General features: G+C 43.2%; 1 protein-coding gene across 1 annotated transcript in view; it reads right to left on the bottom strand.

Moving 5' to 3' along the window:
• The window catches only part of MAP3K15 (mitogen-activated protein kinase kinase kinase 15), a 47,826-nt gene that overhangs the window by 723 nt on the left and 29,702 nt on the right, over nt 1–17,401 (bottom strand). Inside the window, exons 12-27 of the mRNA XM_026052051.1 lie at nt 17,013–17,108; nt 16,072–16,159; nt 13,620–13,753; nt 12,860–12,987; nt 12,053–12,183; nt 11,651–11,756; nt 10,679–10,836; nt 7,938–8,121; nt 5,428–5,605; nt 4,539–4,713; nt 3,528–3,713; nt 2,921–3,026; nt 1,493–1,703; nt 516–628; nt 239–336; nt 68–144 (exon numbers count right to left, since the gene is read on the bottom strand). Of these exons, the coding sequence (XP_025907836.1) occupies nt 68–144; nt 239–336; nt 516–628; nt 1,493–1,703; nt 2,921–3,026; nt 3,528–3,713; nt 4,539–4,713; nt 5,428–5,605; nt 7,938–8,121; nt 10,679–10,836; nt 11,651–11,756; nt 12,053–12,183; nt 12,860–12,987; nt 13,620–13,753; nt 16,072–16,159; nt 17,013–17,108 (2,169 nt within the window). The remainder of the gene's footprint in view (nt 1–67; nt 145–238; nt 337–515; nt 629–1,492; nt 1,704–2,920; nt 3,027–3,527; nt 3,714–4,538; nt 4,714–5,427; nt 5,606–7,937; nt 8,122–10,678; nt 10,837–11,650; nt 11,757–12,052; nt 12,184–12,859; nt 12,988–13,619; nt 13,754–16,071; nt 16,160–17,012; nt 17,109–17,401) is intronic.

Consider the following 17,401-nt stretch of genomic DNA (forward strand, 5'->3'; position numbering starts at 1 on the left):
CCTAATTCTCTTTAAAATACTTCTCTAGAAGTTAAACTAAGCTGTTAATAGTAACCTATCTTCTTACCGCAGTTGGAGATGCCGCAAGTCATCTTTAGTGACATCAYTGAGGACAGCATCCAGAGTATAATCCTCTTCAGCAAACTGAAAGGCAAAGTTGTTCCTCAATTAAGGTTGCTGCTTTGAAACCAAACTCTTGGAGCTCTCTGTGCCCTTTGCTTTCCTTTTCCTTTTTTACCATGTTAATGGCAGCGAGGTCAGCTCCTTGTTCCTTCAGCCAGTTCACAAGCCTGGGATCTGCGTTCTCTCTGAGAGCTGCTGCAGGCTGTTGGGAATCTTAACAGAATTGAAAGACACAGGTTAATCCACCTCCAACACAGGACAGAAATTCGGATTATTTAAGCTCAAAGCAGGCATTTTAAAAGCAATCCTGAGCCAAATCACACCATCCTTAAGGAACCAAGCATGGCATTTAGGCACAACTGTCAAGAGMCACAGCATCCATCTCCTCCTACCTTCAGCTCTAAGTTTCAGTTGAAGCAAGCGCAAGTCCTGTGTTTTTTGCTCCAAAGATTGTYTTAAGAGGCTCTGATACTCCTTCTCCTTTTGAACCAGGTCTTCCAAAAGCCTGTTAGCATTTGAGAGAGGTCAAACRCGGCCACAATATGAGTAAGCCTCGCTGAAACAAAGCAGCGTAACAAMCAACCTCCCCCACAGAATAAAGTTATGCAACAGATATTCTCTTCGATAACATTTCCTGTGACCTGAAAGYTTTCCCTTTGCTTGCCTGGGACTCAGCTTAGTGGTAGCACATCAAGGCTTTCACTTTTGCACAAGTCCGTTAGTAAACCTGCTGCCACGTCTGTCCCTGCTGTGCAGTTCAACGCGTAGAGTTGCTGCCTTTACTCCGCAGTTTAAGAAAGAACGTACAGCACTGCAGAGGGGTAGCAGGGACCTTCTGATTGCWCGGTTACATCTCTTACAAGAACAGGCCCCCCGCCAGTGCTAATGCTGTAGGCTGTTGCCAATGGGTCCGCTCGCAAGCAGCGAGCAAGGGGCGTCTCTGCGCTCTGCCTGGGTGAAGCAGCCGGCAGCCCAAGCAGCGGGTGAGGCCAGGGGCCTCCGGCCCTTCCTTGCAGGAGGAAGCAGAAAGCCCTCTGACTTGTTTAAAATCATAGTTGCTGACAGGCTTCAAGACCACTGCCACAGGGCCAGGCAGCGTCCAGGGAGCTAAGGAAGCAGGAAGGAAATTGGCAGAACTGCACAGACCATTAGAAAAAGCCACAGAAACAAAGTTGTACCCAAGGTCATGGCGGAGTCGTCACATGGGTGCTGCTGTCACACAGCGTAGTCAGAAGCCACACAGGTTCTGACCAAGTATTTGCATTAGGCATCCAACGTTATGGCACTACATGACACGGTGGCCAACATGCGTGGGAGCATTTCCAAGACTCGCTGGAACAGTAGCACATGGTCTGTACATGACAGTTACCTTAAGGTCTCCTGTTTAAGCCTGCCCCACTCGAGGGCAAGCTGCTGCTGAGCCCCCTGTGTCACCACAGAGCCAGGGCTGTGGAGTCCCGCCGCGGCGGCCGGAGCCTCGGCCGCGACCTCCTCGGCGGGCTGGTAACTGCCCCCCGCCTCATCACCGTCTTTGTCCCCCCCTTCAGCTTCTGAGGCCGGCTCAAAGTGAGTGCGAAGCTCTGGTAAAATGAAACAATGKAAGGTTTTTGTACAAGTCTGTTTTGGGGGGAAAATTTGCTCTCTGTTCCTGGATCTAGGGGAGCTTCAGCTAAGAAAGCAGCCTCTCCCCCCATTGTTTTCTTATAATACTGGGTGGGGGAAGAGCAGTCTCCTTCACTTGGACCATATAKTTTATGGCATCAGTTGTACAGTAAGTATGAGTGGCGTCAGGGTAGCTCTGCTGTAGATGACCAACACAGGCAGCTGTACATGAAGAGAGTCTTTTGTCAAACATGCTTGTGATGCAGTAGTAAATTAATGAAGTGCATAACAAAATAATTAATAAAATTAATGAGAAGTCCTGTAAAGCTTTTTTTTCTAAATTTTTTTAAAGAACAAAATTAAGTTGCTTCCCCTCTGTTACCCTAGATTGAACAGTTTTTAAAAGTCTTYTTTTTTTTTCTGAGTAGCATTTCTAACCTCATTTCTCTCGCTATGTGCTGTCCTTCTCACTAAAGAACAGTTTCCATCTTTCTCCTACTAATGAAGTCCTGAAAAGAGGTGTCTAATTTGGCTAGAAAGGGCTCACAGTAAGTGTGTGTGTGTGTGTGTGTGTGTGTGTGTGTGTCTCTGTGGGGGAAGTAATCTCACACTGGATGGCAACTCACATTCTTTGGTACAAACAGTAACCAAACTACTTGGAAATTCCCAGCTTAGACTTCCTCTTGTACCCTGCAGTCATGTATCCTCCTCTTTGGTGGTCATTTTTCGCACCACTAACACACAGGCAAAAACATGCTCCTCCTCATATAAATTCACTAGCCCTTTCCCTTCTCTGCAGTTTTCATTTTTCAGAACACCTACYGAGCCCTCTGCATGGTTAGCCACCTTGGAGTTCACTAAAGCGTTGCACAAAAGAGTTTGTTTCTTACTAGAAATGATTCAGCTTGGGATGAATTTGCCTGTCTCAATATCTAGAGCACACTGCAGGTGCAGAGCCACTGCACACGTGCCTGCTGGGTGCTCCTGCTCTGCAGCTGCAGCGTTACTGCCCAAGATCCACACCCCCCTACAACAGTCGGGCCCTGTGTCTTTGATGCAGCGACAGTTAATGCAAGTTAATGACTTGCTGACAGATTATATCTAAACATCTAAATGATTCCAGTTGCTGTATCTGTGATATGGAAACAGCTTTTTCCTCTTTCCCCTCAGACTGTGTTCAGCTGGTTTGGCTTACCTGGAATAAGAATAGTGACTGCTGCTTGGACTGCGCGGCGAATGATGTTATCCATGGCAAACATCCAGTGGGGCCTTATTAGGTGGTTTCTTAAAACTTTGTTCACCTACAAAGAAATAAGCAAGGAAGGGAGCAGCAGAGGACCTGTGCTCATTACACCTAGGAAGGAAAATCCTGCTCCTCAACTATCAGAGCAACTGCAAGAGTCAGTTGAGCCTCCTCGCCTTTGGAAGCCTAATCAACAGCTTGGACATTCGTAGGCTAGAGCAYCCAAACTCAGACAGACTGTAATATTCAGGCCTCTTCCTCAAGGGGCCTGTTCTCAAGCAGGGACAGAGCAGGAAATCACCACAAGGTGCAGCGTGGAGAGCTCCCTGTCAGCCCGCGGTGCCCGGGAGCTCCCTGCGGATCGGGCTCAGCCGCGCTGGGACACGGCGCCTCAGCAGAGCTCACCTCATGCTCAGGGAAACCTCACAGGAAAGGGCCGGGCAGCACAAACGGGCAGGAAGTCAGGGCTGTGTGAGGAGGAGCAGGGAAGCTACAAGCACCCAGGGTGAGGTTTCCCTAGGAAGAATTCCTCTCCTCCTGGGCTAAGCCAGGAACTCACCGCATCCTGAAATCCAAACAGCACCAGATGAATCTGGTTGATGGAAGTGCTGTCAAAGTCCAAATCCATTTTCAGCTTGGATATGGTAGAAGCCATCACTCTGTGCTCAGGAGAGCGTATGAAGTCCCTTAAAATCCCAATAATTTGCTTGATGTGGGTTACTGAAAGTTGCAATTCTTCAGAACTCTGGGGAAGAGACAAGGAATGTACAGTAAGCAAACCCCAATGCAAAAAAATACCTATATAGGAGCATTGGTATATTGAAAGCTACAATGTTTAACTTCACAAACATGTATTTTCATGGCTATGCACAGAAAGCACCCAAGTTTTTTTTCTTCAGAGCTTTTACTGTCCACCTTTTTCTAACTATTTTTTTAACATAGAGTTTATTTTTGAAATGTAGGCATTAGGTCTATGGACCCTGTGGCTGGCAAACATGGAAGAGGTTCCAGGCTCACCTAGAAGTCCCTGCACATCTCTGCAGAGATCTGCACCTTTCTTCAGTGTACTGCAGAGGGTAGCACTCCTCCATAAAAAGAGCAGAGCGGGCTGACGAGAAACCCACATTTCTGTAAATGCCATCCCTTGCAGTAAGCTGAACGTGACCTCACATCTAACCTTGCAGATGTGATGTCCCCAGGCAAAGCATTATTTACCCACATGTTTAGCAGAAGTCAGAAGTTGCACCTCAAGGCTTCATTTGATGATTTGCAGCCCATAACCCTTACACAGTTAGAGTTACCCAGATACTACACTGGAAAACAAYAAAATTCCGTATTATAAGGCAAAGGGAGAAGTATTTCAGACAGATAGAGAACATTTGAGTGGTGCCACAGAACAGCTGGAGGCTGAGGTAGGACTTGCTGTTACTTGTACCTTGTAGTAGGTAAATTCTTACTAATTTTAAAGCTGTTAGCACCTTCGCTTGTTAGTCCTCAGAAGTATTGATACTGGTTATCCAATCATTAGTTTTTCTTTTAAGTAGGAACAGTAATGCTGAAGTGAAGCTACCTGTGCAATGCAGTCCTGTAAATGTGAAGCGACTTTATTCTGTTCTTCCTTCAGGATCTTATAGAGGATGGCTCGACGCTCGCTGTCCTTCCTGAGCAGGAACAGGCCGGAATCCTTGTCCTCCACGGAAGGGGACGCGCTCCTGTCCTCCGAGGCCAAGCTCTCATCAGGCACACTGAGGCGGCAGCGGGGCCAAGCACAGAGACGCACCTTGGCATTAGCAATATGTGAGCCCTGCTGCTGGACAGCAGGGGCACTTAAGCGCGGCCTAACATGGGCTGAGTAACAGCAACAGATTGACCAGGCTGTCAAACACTAAGGCAGAGAAGATGGTTCAGATCCCCAAATGGCTGTTGTTCCTCCTCGAAGCTGAGGGAACCACTCTGATTTCATCCTACTGAGAAACTGGCACCAAAGTTACTCAGTGTTTAACTCAGTAGTTTGGGGGAAGAAAGCTGAAAACCTTGGACCGAGATAAAACACATTTTCTTCTGGCCTCATGTTGTACCACATTAACTTGGAAGTGTTTTGAGCCCCCTGCTCAGCAGAACTAGGTTTCTGCTGCACCTTTCCCAAGTTTTTTCATGAGTGCTTGGARATGAGAAATTCTTACACTTGCTCCTGAATTAATATCCATTCAGTCAATAGGAAAACTGCCATTTATTCACTGGAAAGAAGTACATAAATACATGGAAGCCTTCAGAAGACAGAGAATCACTGTTCATTTTCATTAACTACATATAAATCACACTTCAATCACCTGGCACCTTGTAGACGCAGTGCACTTGCTGCTTAACACACCTGCTTACCTACTCATTATGCCTTCCGATAAAAAGCAACTGAATACACATAAACATCACTAGGCCTAGGCCCAGACCAAATGCTTTACCTTAATAAGTGGGACACGGGATGCTTCGTCTGCATCTCTGAAACGGATCTCTTTGGCCTTTCGAAGAGCACGTCGTGCTGCACGTCGGAGTCCGGCGAAACGGAGCCGTGCTCGCTGCTGCTGCTGCCGGCCTGCTCCGCGGGCCCGGGCAGCGGCAGGGCCGCGGCGCGACCGTAATCTGCAAACAGGCGCCACAAACAAACGCTTAGCGGGACCGGGCAGGAAAGGGCGACGCTCTGAACGGTGCAGCCCGTGGCTGTCCTCGTGATGGAAAGACCTCATTTGGCCGAGGCAGACGTAGCCTTGCTGATAGGAAGTGAAAACACATAAATGTTAAAAGCGTTGATTAGCTAGCMGCTGAACCCAAAGACAGCAGAGCCGATGGAGATATTAATACGAGAATGACATTCAGTTACCAAATATTTCTCTCTCCCTTTCCCATGTACGCTTCTTGGTGCTGGTCTCCTGCCACCACATAACTGGCTAGGCAGCTGTTTATAGAAGCCCTTCTCAGTGCAGCAGGTTAGCACAGCTGCTCCACCACAGCTACTCCCCTACGCAGAGAGGGGTCGGCCTCGTGCTGACCCCTCTCTGCTAAGGGGAGTAGCTGGGGTGGAGCAGGCCGGGCAGGTGACCAGTAGCTGTGGTGGAGCTGTGGTGGGCCAGGCTGGGCAGGTGACCTCCGCTGGCTCCTTYTCTGACCTCCCAGCTGCCTGCACGTCCCCTGGCCCTCTGCAAGGGGCCCTCTTTTGGGACCAGCCTGAAGGAAGTCTCTTGGTGCACATGTGTGTCTCTGATGCTCAGAGCTTGCTACAATTCCGATTGCCTATTTGCAGTTGTGTGATAGCAAAGATAAGGAGGAAGGATTTGTGTCACATGTTCATGAGGTTACAACATCACTGAGGTTTGTCAGCAGAAATTGCTCAGGGGAGCCAGGAGGCAGKGGAGGAAGAGTGCTGGAAGTTGTTCAGAAGGCTCCAACATAGCCCATGGTATGTGACTCATGGTCAAAGGGCTGAGGTTAAACAGCTGCTGAGATGAAAATAATATGTCACCTTACCAGGACTGGCTCTAGGTGCCTCAGCACCGAAAATTGAAAGCTGCTGCCCCAAGAGAAAGGGCTGCAATTTGATCCAGAAGATCAGCAGAAGATCCAGAATTTGATTAGCAGAAGGAAGAAGAATATAGACAGGCTGGAAAGACGGGGGCAAAGCTGAGGACACTGCAGCAAGGGCAACAGCAGAGTAAACTGCAGCTGAGACTGTGCCAAATGCTGGGCTCTGTGCTGTGGCTCCCCCGCAGCAGAGAGACGAGCCCGTTGCTCCCAGTGCAGCTAACACGGCGGGCGACATCCCTTCCAAGCTGCCAGCTGCTCCAGAGGCAAATCCCTGGGCCAAGAGGCCGCAGGAGAGGTGAGCCAGCTGGGTGGTCACTGCAGCGCCCGGCAGGCCCTGGGCAGCCAGGGAGCGACGGGGGCTGCAGCCTTTCCGCACCCGCTGCCCCTCCACATGSGGCACAGGGGAGATGCCCACTTCCTCCCTCCCCAAAAGTAAATCTTGACCACTAAATGTCAGAGAGTCCCTGCTGCATTTTCCCCCTTTAGAATTCCACCTCCTCCCCCTCTTTCTTTCTCTCCAAAATTCCCTGCTGAGGGGGAAAAATACCAAGAAGGGGAAACACAATGGAGTTTGCCCTGAGAGTATGCACATGAGTGTATAGGCAAGGGAAAGAAGATTTAAGACCAGGAGCTGTGTTTGTTTTAAAATGGGAGCCTCCTTCAAATGCTAAGGTTTGCTTACCTTACTGCAGAGAAAGGGGCTGACTTCCAATGAGAGCAGAAGATAGTCAGTTTATTAGAGGAAGAGGAGGAGAGGGAGCGAGAGGGCTCTGTGGGGATGAAATACAACAACCCTTCGCCCAAAACACCTACGTCAGCATCTAAATGCCCAGTTTCCAGAATATATATTAGGTTTAAAGATGTTCCCCCATGAGAACATGCCCCCCCTGCCATGGAGACTCCTATAAACGGAATACTGAACAAATCCAAGAAGTGTGAATGCCGAWCAAGTGTGTACGTGTGAGAGAAAAAGAAACTGTGTCCCAAGCTGTCACGCATAAAGAGAGACCCATTTTCAGATACCTGCTCTCTAAAACTCAAATCTCTATGGTGCCTATAAYGGTGAATCTAAAACACCTATTTTTTTTGAGAAGTCTTGACTAAATGCCATTTTTCTGATTTCAATTTACTTTAAATGAGACACTTATTTTGGGGAGAGGAAAATAGGGTTGGGGGCTTCAGCAAGCAAAGCATAAAATAATCAAGACACCTTTTTATGTGAATTGTTAAATTTAAATATGACTAATTACAAATCACGGGCACTTTCAATAACTAGGCTCCTGCTGATTTCTTGGCACCTCTAACATCCTTACTAACAGAAATTGTTTAATGATTCCAATATTTTATGTARCACTTAATGATGATGATTTGCATTTGGCTGGTAATTTCTTACCTGAAGGCTTGAATGCAATCCTGTTCTTCTTGCCCTTGTTTACTTGCTTCAGGAAGGTGTCTCTGAGCAAATCGGAGGCTGTGACACGTTTACCAGGGTCAGGTTCGAAACAGAGTGAAATAAAGGCCCTTGCTTCAGCAGACAGCGACTCTGGAATTTCAGGATGAATCTTAAACATCCCAACCTGCAAGTCAAACACAAACACAAACTATTTTAATAGTCTGACTCAACCAAATGCAAAAGACCATGGGTAAAGCTCTTGCTCTGTCACACCTGCACTGTCTGCACGTGCAAAGAGGAAACGGCACGATCCAGGCCCTTGCACGCAGCAGCAAAGCAGCAGCGAGGCTCTGACCCGACTCCCTTGCACTGCAGACAGGTTGAGGACGACCACGGGGTGCAGCGCAAATGCCAACAGGCCGAGGTATCCGACCTTCTGCCTTCACACAACCTCAGATCCTGTGTGTTACCTGTATCAAGTGCTTCAGTTACCTGCGCCAAGTGCTTCAAGTGTTGCTTCTCCTGCTAGCCACAGACCCCTCCTGCTGCTGCACTTTGCTCTCCTCCCCGGGCAAGGTGGTCTCTCTCTGCCCGAGGAGCAGGCCCAGTCCCTGCCCGGGGCCTGCACCTGCTCCGCTCCTGCTGCTGCCAAATTCCTGCGCCACGGCTCAGGGTGACCTTGCCAGGCCGCCAGCCTCAGCACCCAGGCCACTGCCTTTCATCGCCCCTCAGTGTTACTTAACTGGAAATCACACCGTATCCAAAGGGTTAATGAGAGACTCCCTCCCTAACACATGCACACACACCTTAAGTCAGCAAAGGTTTCTTCCTGCAGGTTGCTCCCCAGTGATTTCGTCACCTCCTTCAGCGCCATCTTATTCATCAGCGCAGAGCTGGCGCAAACGCTTTGAAGCAGGAGTTACRCAACGCGGGCGCTGTGCGGCATGTGCCTGCCCAATGTGCGCCTGTAGGCTCAGGCCTGTATCTTTATGTAAACATGTGCTGAAGTAAAACAGGCTCTGGAGAACAAGCAGCAAGGCCCCCAAAAGCCAGAAGGGAGATGGACAGGCGAGCAGCTAGACAAGTGCTGGCAGCTCGCTAAAGCAGAGCGCCGTTTAAATCGTCCCGTTGCACAACTGCATTGACCCTCCCTGGCTCCATTCTGCACTTACAATAGTGGTTTAGCTCTTTGAGGTCTGTGAAGGCTGCTCCTACGCAGACTGAAGCGTTGTTGCTTCTGGTGCTGACCGATGGGACACTTCACCAGGCAGCCTGGGGAGACCCGCTGCAGAGGCCACACCGAGACAGGCAGCAGGGACAGGCTGCGGCTGGGGCAGCGTTACCAGCTCACAGCATGGCAGGGCCACGTTGGACACTTAAGCAGCTAAACAAAACCCAAGACTGTCCAAGCCAAGTCTGCTAACTTTGAAGGCACTTTTCCAAATCTCATCTTTAAGTCCACAGCTCAACAGGAAGAGCTTTTATAGGAAGCATCCTTATCTCCAGAGACTGTCATTTCTTCCCACTCCTCTCACACAGGACCAGATACACACATATACTCAGAGATGAAATACCAGACAATGTACAGCCAGCCAATAATTATTTCCAATTCTCATTTTTTTCCCCTCTCCTCTCCTCTTCTCTGCTTGGTCCAATTCTCAGTCGTTTGCGATTTCCTACATGAACAATCTCAGCCTTCCCTTCTCCTCACCTTCCCTGTGCACACCAGAGCATGCATATCTGGAGGTGGGGACTTTAGAAGTTCAGTATCCCAAGTCTTTCCAATCCCTGCTCTTTCTATATGGCTGTCCAGTAGGCCTACTTCATCCTGGGCTGCAAACCAGGCTACTAATTTGCTTGCTTCTACTACTCAGCAAAACAAAACAGCGAGGTTTGTGGTGCCCAGCAAGAGGCAGTTCCAAGCAGCTATCAGCAGAGGTGAGAAAACAAAAGCAAATGCTTGACTGTAGCATAACAACACAAGCTGCAAGGAAAAAAAAAAAAAAAGGCAAAAATTCTGCCACATCCTTGAAGACAGAAGAGCAAGAAAAGCATTTAAAAAGGAAATCTAAAGGTCTAAAGATTTTGGAAGCTCTGTGTCCAGGAGATGCTTACAGATAGGACCTAGGGACATGCAGGATCCTGCTTGCATTTACCTCCTCAGCCTTTGCAGGGCTTAAATACTCACAACTGAACCAGGCCTTCCTGACAGCTCACTAAAATGTATTGGAAAATGAAAACACACATGCTCACTGAGCAGTTCAGCCAAGTGCAAGGGCACATCCAACACGACACAGCATCTGCTGGCACAACCGCATCTGGTGTTTGCAGGGACATGGAAAGACTCACTCTTCTCAGCTCCAACAGGAGTGCTTCAGTGAACCAAACCGCTCCCTCATGCAGCTTCCCTTGAGGAAGTGTCACCAGCCAACAGCATCAAGGTACCGTGTTACRCTGGCAGAATAACTAAATCAAACCCTCCAATATCGCTTTCTTTGCCTTTGAGCTGTGGTAGGGGGGAGAACTCGGCCTAAGCTGAGCTTCCAAAGAAAGATGAATTACTACCACTRTATAGCAATGCAACTTGGAGCAGAGAAGGATCATTCAGTCASCTTCAAAAACGCAGGTCAGATTGGCTTTGTGAAAACCAACTCAGGTGAGAAAAGGTAATAACCTGTTAAATTAACATTAAATAATTAAGTTAGCATTCCAAAGTTCAAATGCAGAGAGGTTATGCTTACTTTAAACATTGCTGCTTGAGGCTCCCCTAGTTCATGAAATGGAGGTTTGCCTGTTGCCATTTCAATGATGGTACAACCTARCGACCAGATGTCAGCGGGTGCACCATAGCCACGCGGTCCTTTATCAATGATTTCTGGAGCCATGTACTGCAAGGTTCCTAGTCATGACAAAAAACAGTAGTCAAATTTATATTGTTATTGTTCTTCAAGACAAGTAACACATCTCTAAGTAACTCATTTTTCAGATGTGTACAACCTGCATAAACAATAATTTCATTTCCAATATCAGCACTAAAACTACCCAGAAGGTTATGTTTTGACAGCTGTTCCATAAACTATACTTTTTTGCTCTAATAAGAAGGTGCAAACTGCATAAAACATAGCTTTCCCTGACTGCATAAAACATAGCTTTCCCAAAAGCTTTCCCTGAATTATACTAAACATTTTTTTGCAGACCACCAGTTAAAACAATTATGCATGCACAAGGTGATGAAAATAGCAAAATGATGGATTTTCTTCACAAGAATATGTTTTTTGCATGTCTACCCCTACAGTGAGAACATGGTGCTAGATAGAATCAATCACAGCAAACTGAGGAGTTCAAAAAGAGAAGAAAAAGCCTGGTTATAAAGATGGTTGGGCTGGAGAAAGGAGCTTGATGAATAAAACAGGCTGTGCTAAACAACATTTCCATCTTCATTTTTAAAACTATTATCACATTAAAGAAGATTAAAATGAAATATATATGTATTAAAATATAAATAAATCAAATGTAAGTAAATAAGGAAAATAGCAACTCTGAGTTTACAGTGACCACACTCCTCTTCACTTTTTCCCCCGAGAAGAAGGACACCTAATCTCATTTCCTTCACAAATCCAATAAGCCTCCTGGCTCTAACTCTGAACCTATCATCAATCCAGTCCTGGATGCTAGGAAGAATCTATATTAATAAAACCAGTACAAACTCTTACCTGTAAATGTTTCAGTGCAGGGATTGATTCCTGCCAGCCGCTTGGAAGTACCAAAATCAGATATCTTTACCACACCGCTATAGGTGTTCACCAAAACATTATCCCCCTGTGGGGTGTATATGAAAGAGAGATGATGAGAGAGAATAGAAGAAAAGAAGAAAAAAGACAGATTAATACAAAGATTCCAATCTTCAATCTCAATACTCCTTCAAGTTACCTTTAAAATTTATCTTTCCACAAAGGAATTTTCCAGGAGCAGCAGGGAAAGGGACTGTTTTATTCTTGTCTTACTTTCAAGCTTCCTTGAAATCCTACTGAAAGTTCTATTTGAGATTAGAATAAAACTAACTGAAACAAACATAATCAAAAAGAAACTACACCAGACAGTAGAGGAAAAATTACCTTTATATCTCTGTGTACAATCTGGTTCTCATGAAGATACTTAAGCCCTTCCAGAATCTGCTTGGTGTAAAATTTTATAGTGGGTTCTTTCATTGGGCCCCACTTAGATCTTAGGAGAGCTGAGAGGCTGCCTGTTTTGGTTAAGAACAGACTGTGTCAAAATAGCAAAATCTCAAGACTGACATGAAACTTTTAAGGCTGGAGTAATGTTCTGCTCAATATCCTAGCACACAAGAGAAATGCAGTACCTGCAGTTAGGCATTTTTTTCCTAGTTCTATCAGAGCAATTTGTTTGTTGCTGCTCTTGMCTGGTTCTTTCTTTCTTGCCAGCTCAGCTTCCACCTCCATGATGTGCATGTGTGTTATGTGACCAGACTGGATGCATCTCCCTCACTTCAGTCTAAYGACTGCCAGTACTGAGACTAGCTACCATTTAGTTCTTAATGCAACAAAGGCCACAGTGGGTAACATTATATCCTATAATCTGTGAACCATGGGTGAAAGACAGCTGATTTGCTCTGTCAAGAAACCAAAACAGATTGGTAAATGTGGAATTAATTTTTGGAAACATCTAGTGATAGAGGACAGAATGGTCCCAAAAGAAATCAAGTCATGGATCACTGCACTGGGAGACAGGTCATCCACACTCCCACTACTTATAACAAATCTAATTGTTTTTTTAATAACAGTCTCTTAAACGTCCCAGATATATTTAACTACAGATTGAACGTTTGTGCCTGGATCTTCGACAGAAAACCTGAACTTTGCTTTACCCTTTGAGAGACTAAAGCCCAGAATGGTACAAACCTCCTGGCACCTGTTCCATAAAAATCTTAATGTATCCATCTTCTGAAACAGATCCAAGATACTGGACAATGTTCCGATGCTTTAAATATTTATGCAGTGCTATCTCTTCATGAAGAGGTTGAGAATATCTATTAAAAAAAAAAAARGCAAATTGAGGAGTAGCTGATGATGCAAGAARGAAGTCCTGGACTACGCTTAAATGCTAGTTTACAAACAGAATGGACGTTGTTCCAGTTCTCAGCAAAGTTTTTGTCCGTGACTTTCACCGTGCAGCATGACTAGCTACTTACTCAGAAAWGTTACAGATGAAAAGCCAAGAGGAACCCACAAGGATAAACATGTCCTAGAAGAAAATATTTATATTATATGTATATCTTTTCTGCATCACTATGTAATACTCTTTGCCTTGGGAACTCTTTATCTCTTGCTTCACAACCCAGCGCCCTCAAAAGTAAAAATAAGACACAACTCCAACTTGAACTTGAAAATAAAATATTTCTTATTCTAGAACATTAGGAAATATTTTATACATATATGTATAAACTATTTTTCAAGCAATAAAAAAGTCTTTATTCTCAAAAAGGTATGGTTGAATGCTAGGAGGAAATAATACTTGATTATTTTCTTGATTATATGTAATACTTGACTGCAGTATAAAAAAAATAGCTAAAGGAAAATATCTTCTAAAAAGAACAAGATTTTCATTAACAAAGTGCACTTTCATTAGCAATGTAAAATTAACAACAAACTAGGTCCTTACCTGCTGTCCCTCTCAGGTATTTCTTTGATGGCTATTCGGACCTGATTGCTAAGGTCTCTTCCAGCATAAACTATCCCATAAGTACCTTTTCCTAGGACTACCTTGTCACCATTTTCATCATAGTCATATTCATACTGCAGACAGAAAAGATAAACAAAGTAGTTCCCAAATTGTTAGCGCTCACCTTTGAGATTACAAAAAGCTTTAGTAATTCTAACAGTTACTTAGCAGGCTACACACCAACCTGGTATATTATACAGCTTCTAAAATGTCCATTGTTATTCGCTTTACAAACAATCTTTCCTAACTGACTTCCAAATACATCTGTCCAAACAAAGATCACAGCATTAAAACAAATTCAGCAAAACAGTGCTGGTGAAAGACCTTCAACTTCATCTCTTGCAATTGCTGACAGAAGTTTCATAATATGTAAAAACATGGAGCATAATCTAGTTTCATAGTGTAAGAGATGATCAGGTGTGCACAAATCTCACTTCATGCCATCCCAGCTTTAAAAAAAAAAAAAAGGGGGGGGGGGGGGGACAATGTGGGAAAACTCCAGGTTATCAGATTATCCTCTGTGGCTTCATAGGAATTGCCCATGCAAAATGAAAACTTTTACAATTAGCAATTACAAATAGCAATTCTGCTACTGAAAGGTCCGTGTGTCACTGAAATTCCCTCTTTCTTCACCTCAGAAGGCGGCCAAAAATCTGAATGTGTGACACACTGGATGTGCAATTCAACCATAAGGTAGAAGTAAACAAGTGTTTACTTATTTACTGTTAACTGCCTTTAATTCCAAATTCCTGTTTTCTGTAGACCTAAGTTATAGTTGCTTTTGAATAACACTGCAAACCAACATACACCATCCTTTGGGACCATATTCTCACAGGAATTCTGATGAGACAGTTATGAGGTCAAATGCAAAATCAGGTTTTCTAGCTTCAAAAAATATATTCAAGATTATTTCCTTTTTCCCAAATAGGAACAACTTTTTTTATTAATGGCAAGAATTTCAGCCTTCTCTTGTCCTTGTCAAGACCAACAAGAAGGTGCATTTTCCACATTATCTCTTTTTAAAAGTAAGATCTGTGGGTACCATAAGACAATACATGTTTTTGCTCATTTATAGGCTAACCAAATTAACTGCCCTTCTGCGTCTTGATTCCTTGACTTAAGGCAGTAAATGCAAAATAATAATTGCAAAATCTACAGGTTATGTGGAATATATAACTTAAAAAGTTGAAATTAATTCCTATTGTCATTTCTCTATACTTTACTGACCCATGCAAGATTGCACAGTGGGAAACATTCTCAAATGCTTTTTCCCTTTTCTTCCCTGCTGTTAGCTAAGCTCAATCATATGCAATGTTAAATCTGCAGTTATAGATAATACCTTTTCTTTGCCACAGCAGACTCTTGATTCTGTTTCGTTCTATAATAAATGCTGAAACCATACACATACATATGAAGCTTGGTTTAACAGATGTGTGTATCTTGTCTTTTCACTTGAAGAGAGAATTCTGTGGTCAATATTCACAAACTTTAATGCAAAAACTCTTTTTTCTCTCTGTATGGAACCACATACAGCAGTACTGTGGAGTCTTCTAAGTTTTTAATCCTTTTTTCAAACCACAGGTACTATAAAAGGCTATGACAGAGTTGTTCTGAATTTTAAGTGAGTTGCTAGAACAGGCAACTACATAGTCAAAAACATAGGCAGCTTAAGCAAACCACAAAATTTGTTTTATAGACAGCAGTTGGATTGACTTGCCTGACCACAAATAAAAATGACATCCTACTTTTTGTGATGGCTTTACAGAGTGCAGTGCAAAAAGTGCAACACAGTACGTACACTGTGCTGCAGATCTGGGTATCTGCAGTGAGGTAACACCATGCACTCGCTTCACCTCACTTGGATCAATAAAATCTGAGCAACTCTATCTATGTTACTCTGTCTCTCTGCTGCTAATAAAGCAAGGCTATGGTAACTAGCTTCTTCAGGTCTTTTTTACCCCGAACAGCCCAAAACACAAGGGATAGACCTAATCCTAAACATGTGGAAATTCCTGTGACAGAAGAAACTTATTGAATGAATTTTTTTCTGGAGAAATAGTGATATTGGACAGTAGCTAGAAAAAAAATGAAGTGCATTTCCTAAATGGCTTTTTCCCAGAATTTATTTCATATCTTGTCTTTTCATTCACTTGAGTCAGGTGTCATTAGATGATTTTCATCTATAGATTGTTCGGTACTTAAACAAAAAATCAGTAACTCTCTTCTCTCTTTGTTAAGGATCACTGCAACAACTTCACTAAAAAAAAGACAACTTTTTAAATACTAAGTTTAGATGTTATTGATTCCTTATCTTTTCAGAATACTGATATGAAAAAGGCAAAGAAATAGAAAATAAGTTTAGGATCTTGTAGATTTTTTCTCTTTGACATACCTCCAGAGTGTCACCATCGATTTCTCCTTCTAGTTCCAAAGTATTGCCAACTGCATCAGACAAAATTTCTTTAACCAAACCACAGAACCTAAAAAAACATCAAACATTGCAGGATCAAAGAAAAATATCCTTTCAGGAAGAGATTAAACAGTTTCACACAGTAGACTTCAAACATATGGACTAACATGTTTAGACATAGATTTCATTTACTATTTGCTGTTGTCACACTCATCCTGTTTCATATAAAGAAGAATATCAAATACATATTGAAAAGCATATGTAATTTATGCATAATAAATATTGCAAGAAAATTAAATATATAGTCTATCTCTAACTATTAAATATATTAATAAACCAATCCTACTTTAACTTTGGAACATTTATATGTTACATTCCAAGCTCCCTAAAAATAATCTGGTCTGTAAAGATATAGTTATAAAATTAAGTTCGCAAGCTTACTATTTAGAGAAAACATGTTCATCTACCGAGCTTATTCAAATATACCAAATATAACCAAAACAGGTATCTGTGAAATAATATAAGCTATAATTTGCATTATATCTAGATGTTCTTACCTAAAAACAGTTGAAAAAGTACATGAGGGAATCTAAAAGAGTATTATACTTACATGCCACATCTAAGACAGAAAAAGAAGGTAATAGTTCTAAACTGGAACAARCTACCTTAACCAAAGCCATTTTTTCAGATCTAATGGCTTCTAATGTAAACAGATCACAACTAAAGAGCAATTTCAGTGTAATGGGACAACGGGACAATCACAGAATTTGTCTCACTGTTTCTAAATCAGGAAAAAGAAAAAGAAAACAAGACAACCAATACTTTATTTTTCAACAAAAATAACCAGCTTTTAAACTTTACTAAACCAGACATACTCAGGGAAAAGTTCTCTCATATAATACCCAGAAATAAACTGAACTTACCTGCTACACTGGTTTTCTGTAGAAAAGTAGATTTGAAAGTCATCAGAGTTGTCATGGACATAAAGAAAACAGCACCTCTCATCAAACTTGGATATGCTGTAAAAGTTTCATCAAGAGAAGTTACTTTGATACTTTGACTGTAACTATGAGAAGGAATGGAGCAGGAAGGAAGTTTTTTTATTAGCGTTATGAATCCTGAGCAATCACTACTAATATTTCATACTAAAAATATTTCAGAATATTTTCAGAATATCAGTAATGTGATTTGAAGAATATGACGATTTAAAATTGTCACAAAAAATGAACATGCAACTCCATTAAGCATTAAAAAAAATTCTTCTTTGAACTTTGTAATTTCCACTAATGACTAAGAATCAAAGCAAATGAAT

Source organism: Nothoprocta perdicaria, unplaced genomic scaffold, assembly GCF_003342845.1.
Source record: "Nothoprocta perdicaria isolate Ctin4 unplaced genomic scaffold, notPer1 scaffold_112, whole genome shotgun sequence".
Taxonomy (NCBI): domain Eukaryota; kingdom Metazoa; phylum Chordata; class Aves; order Tinamiformes; family Tinamidae; genus Nothoprocta; species Nothoprocta perdicaria.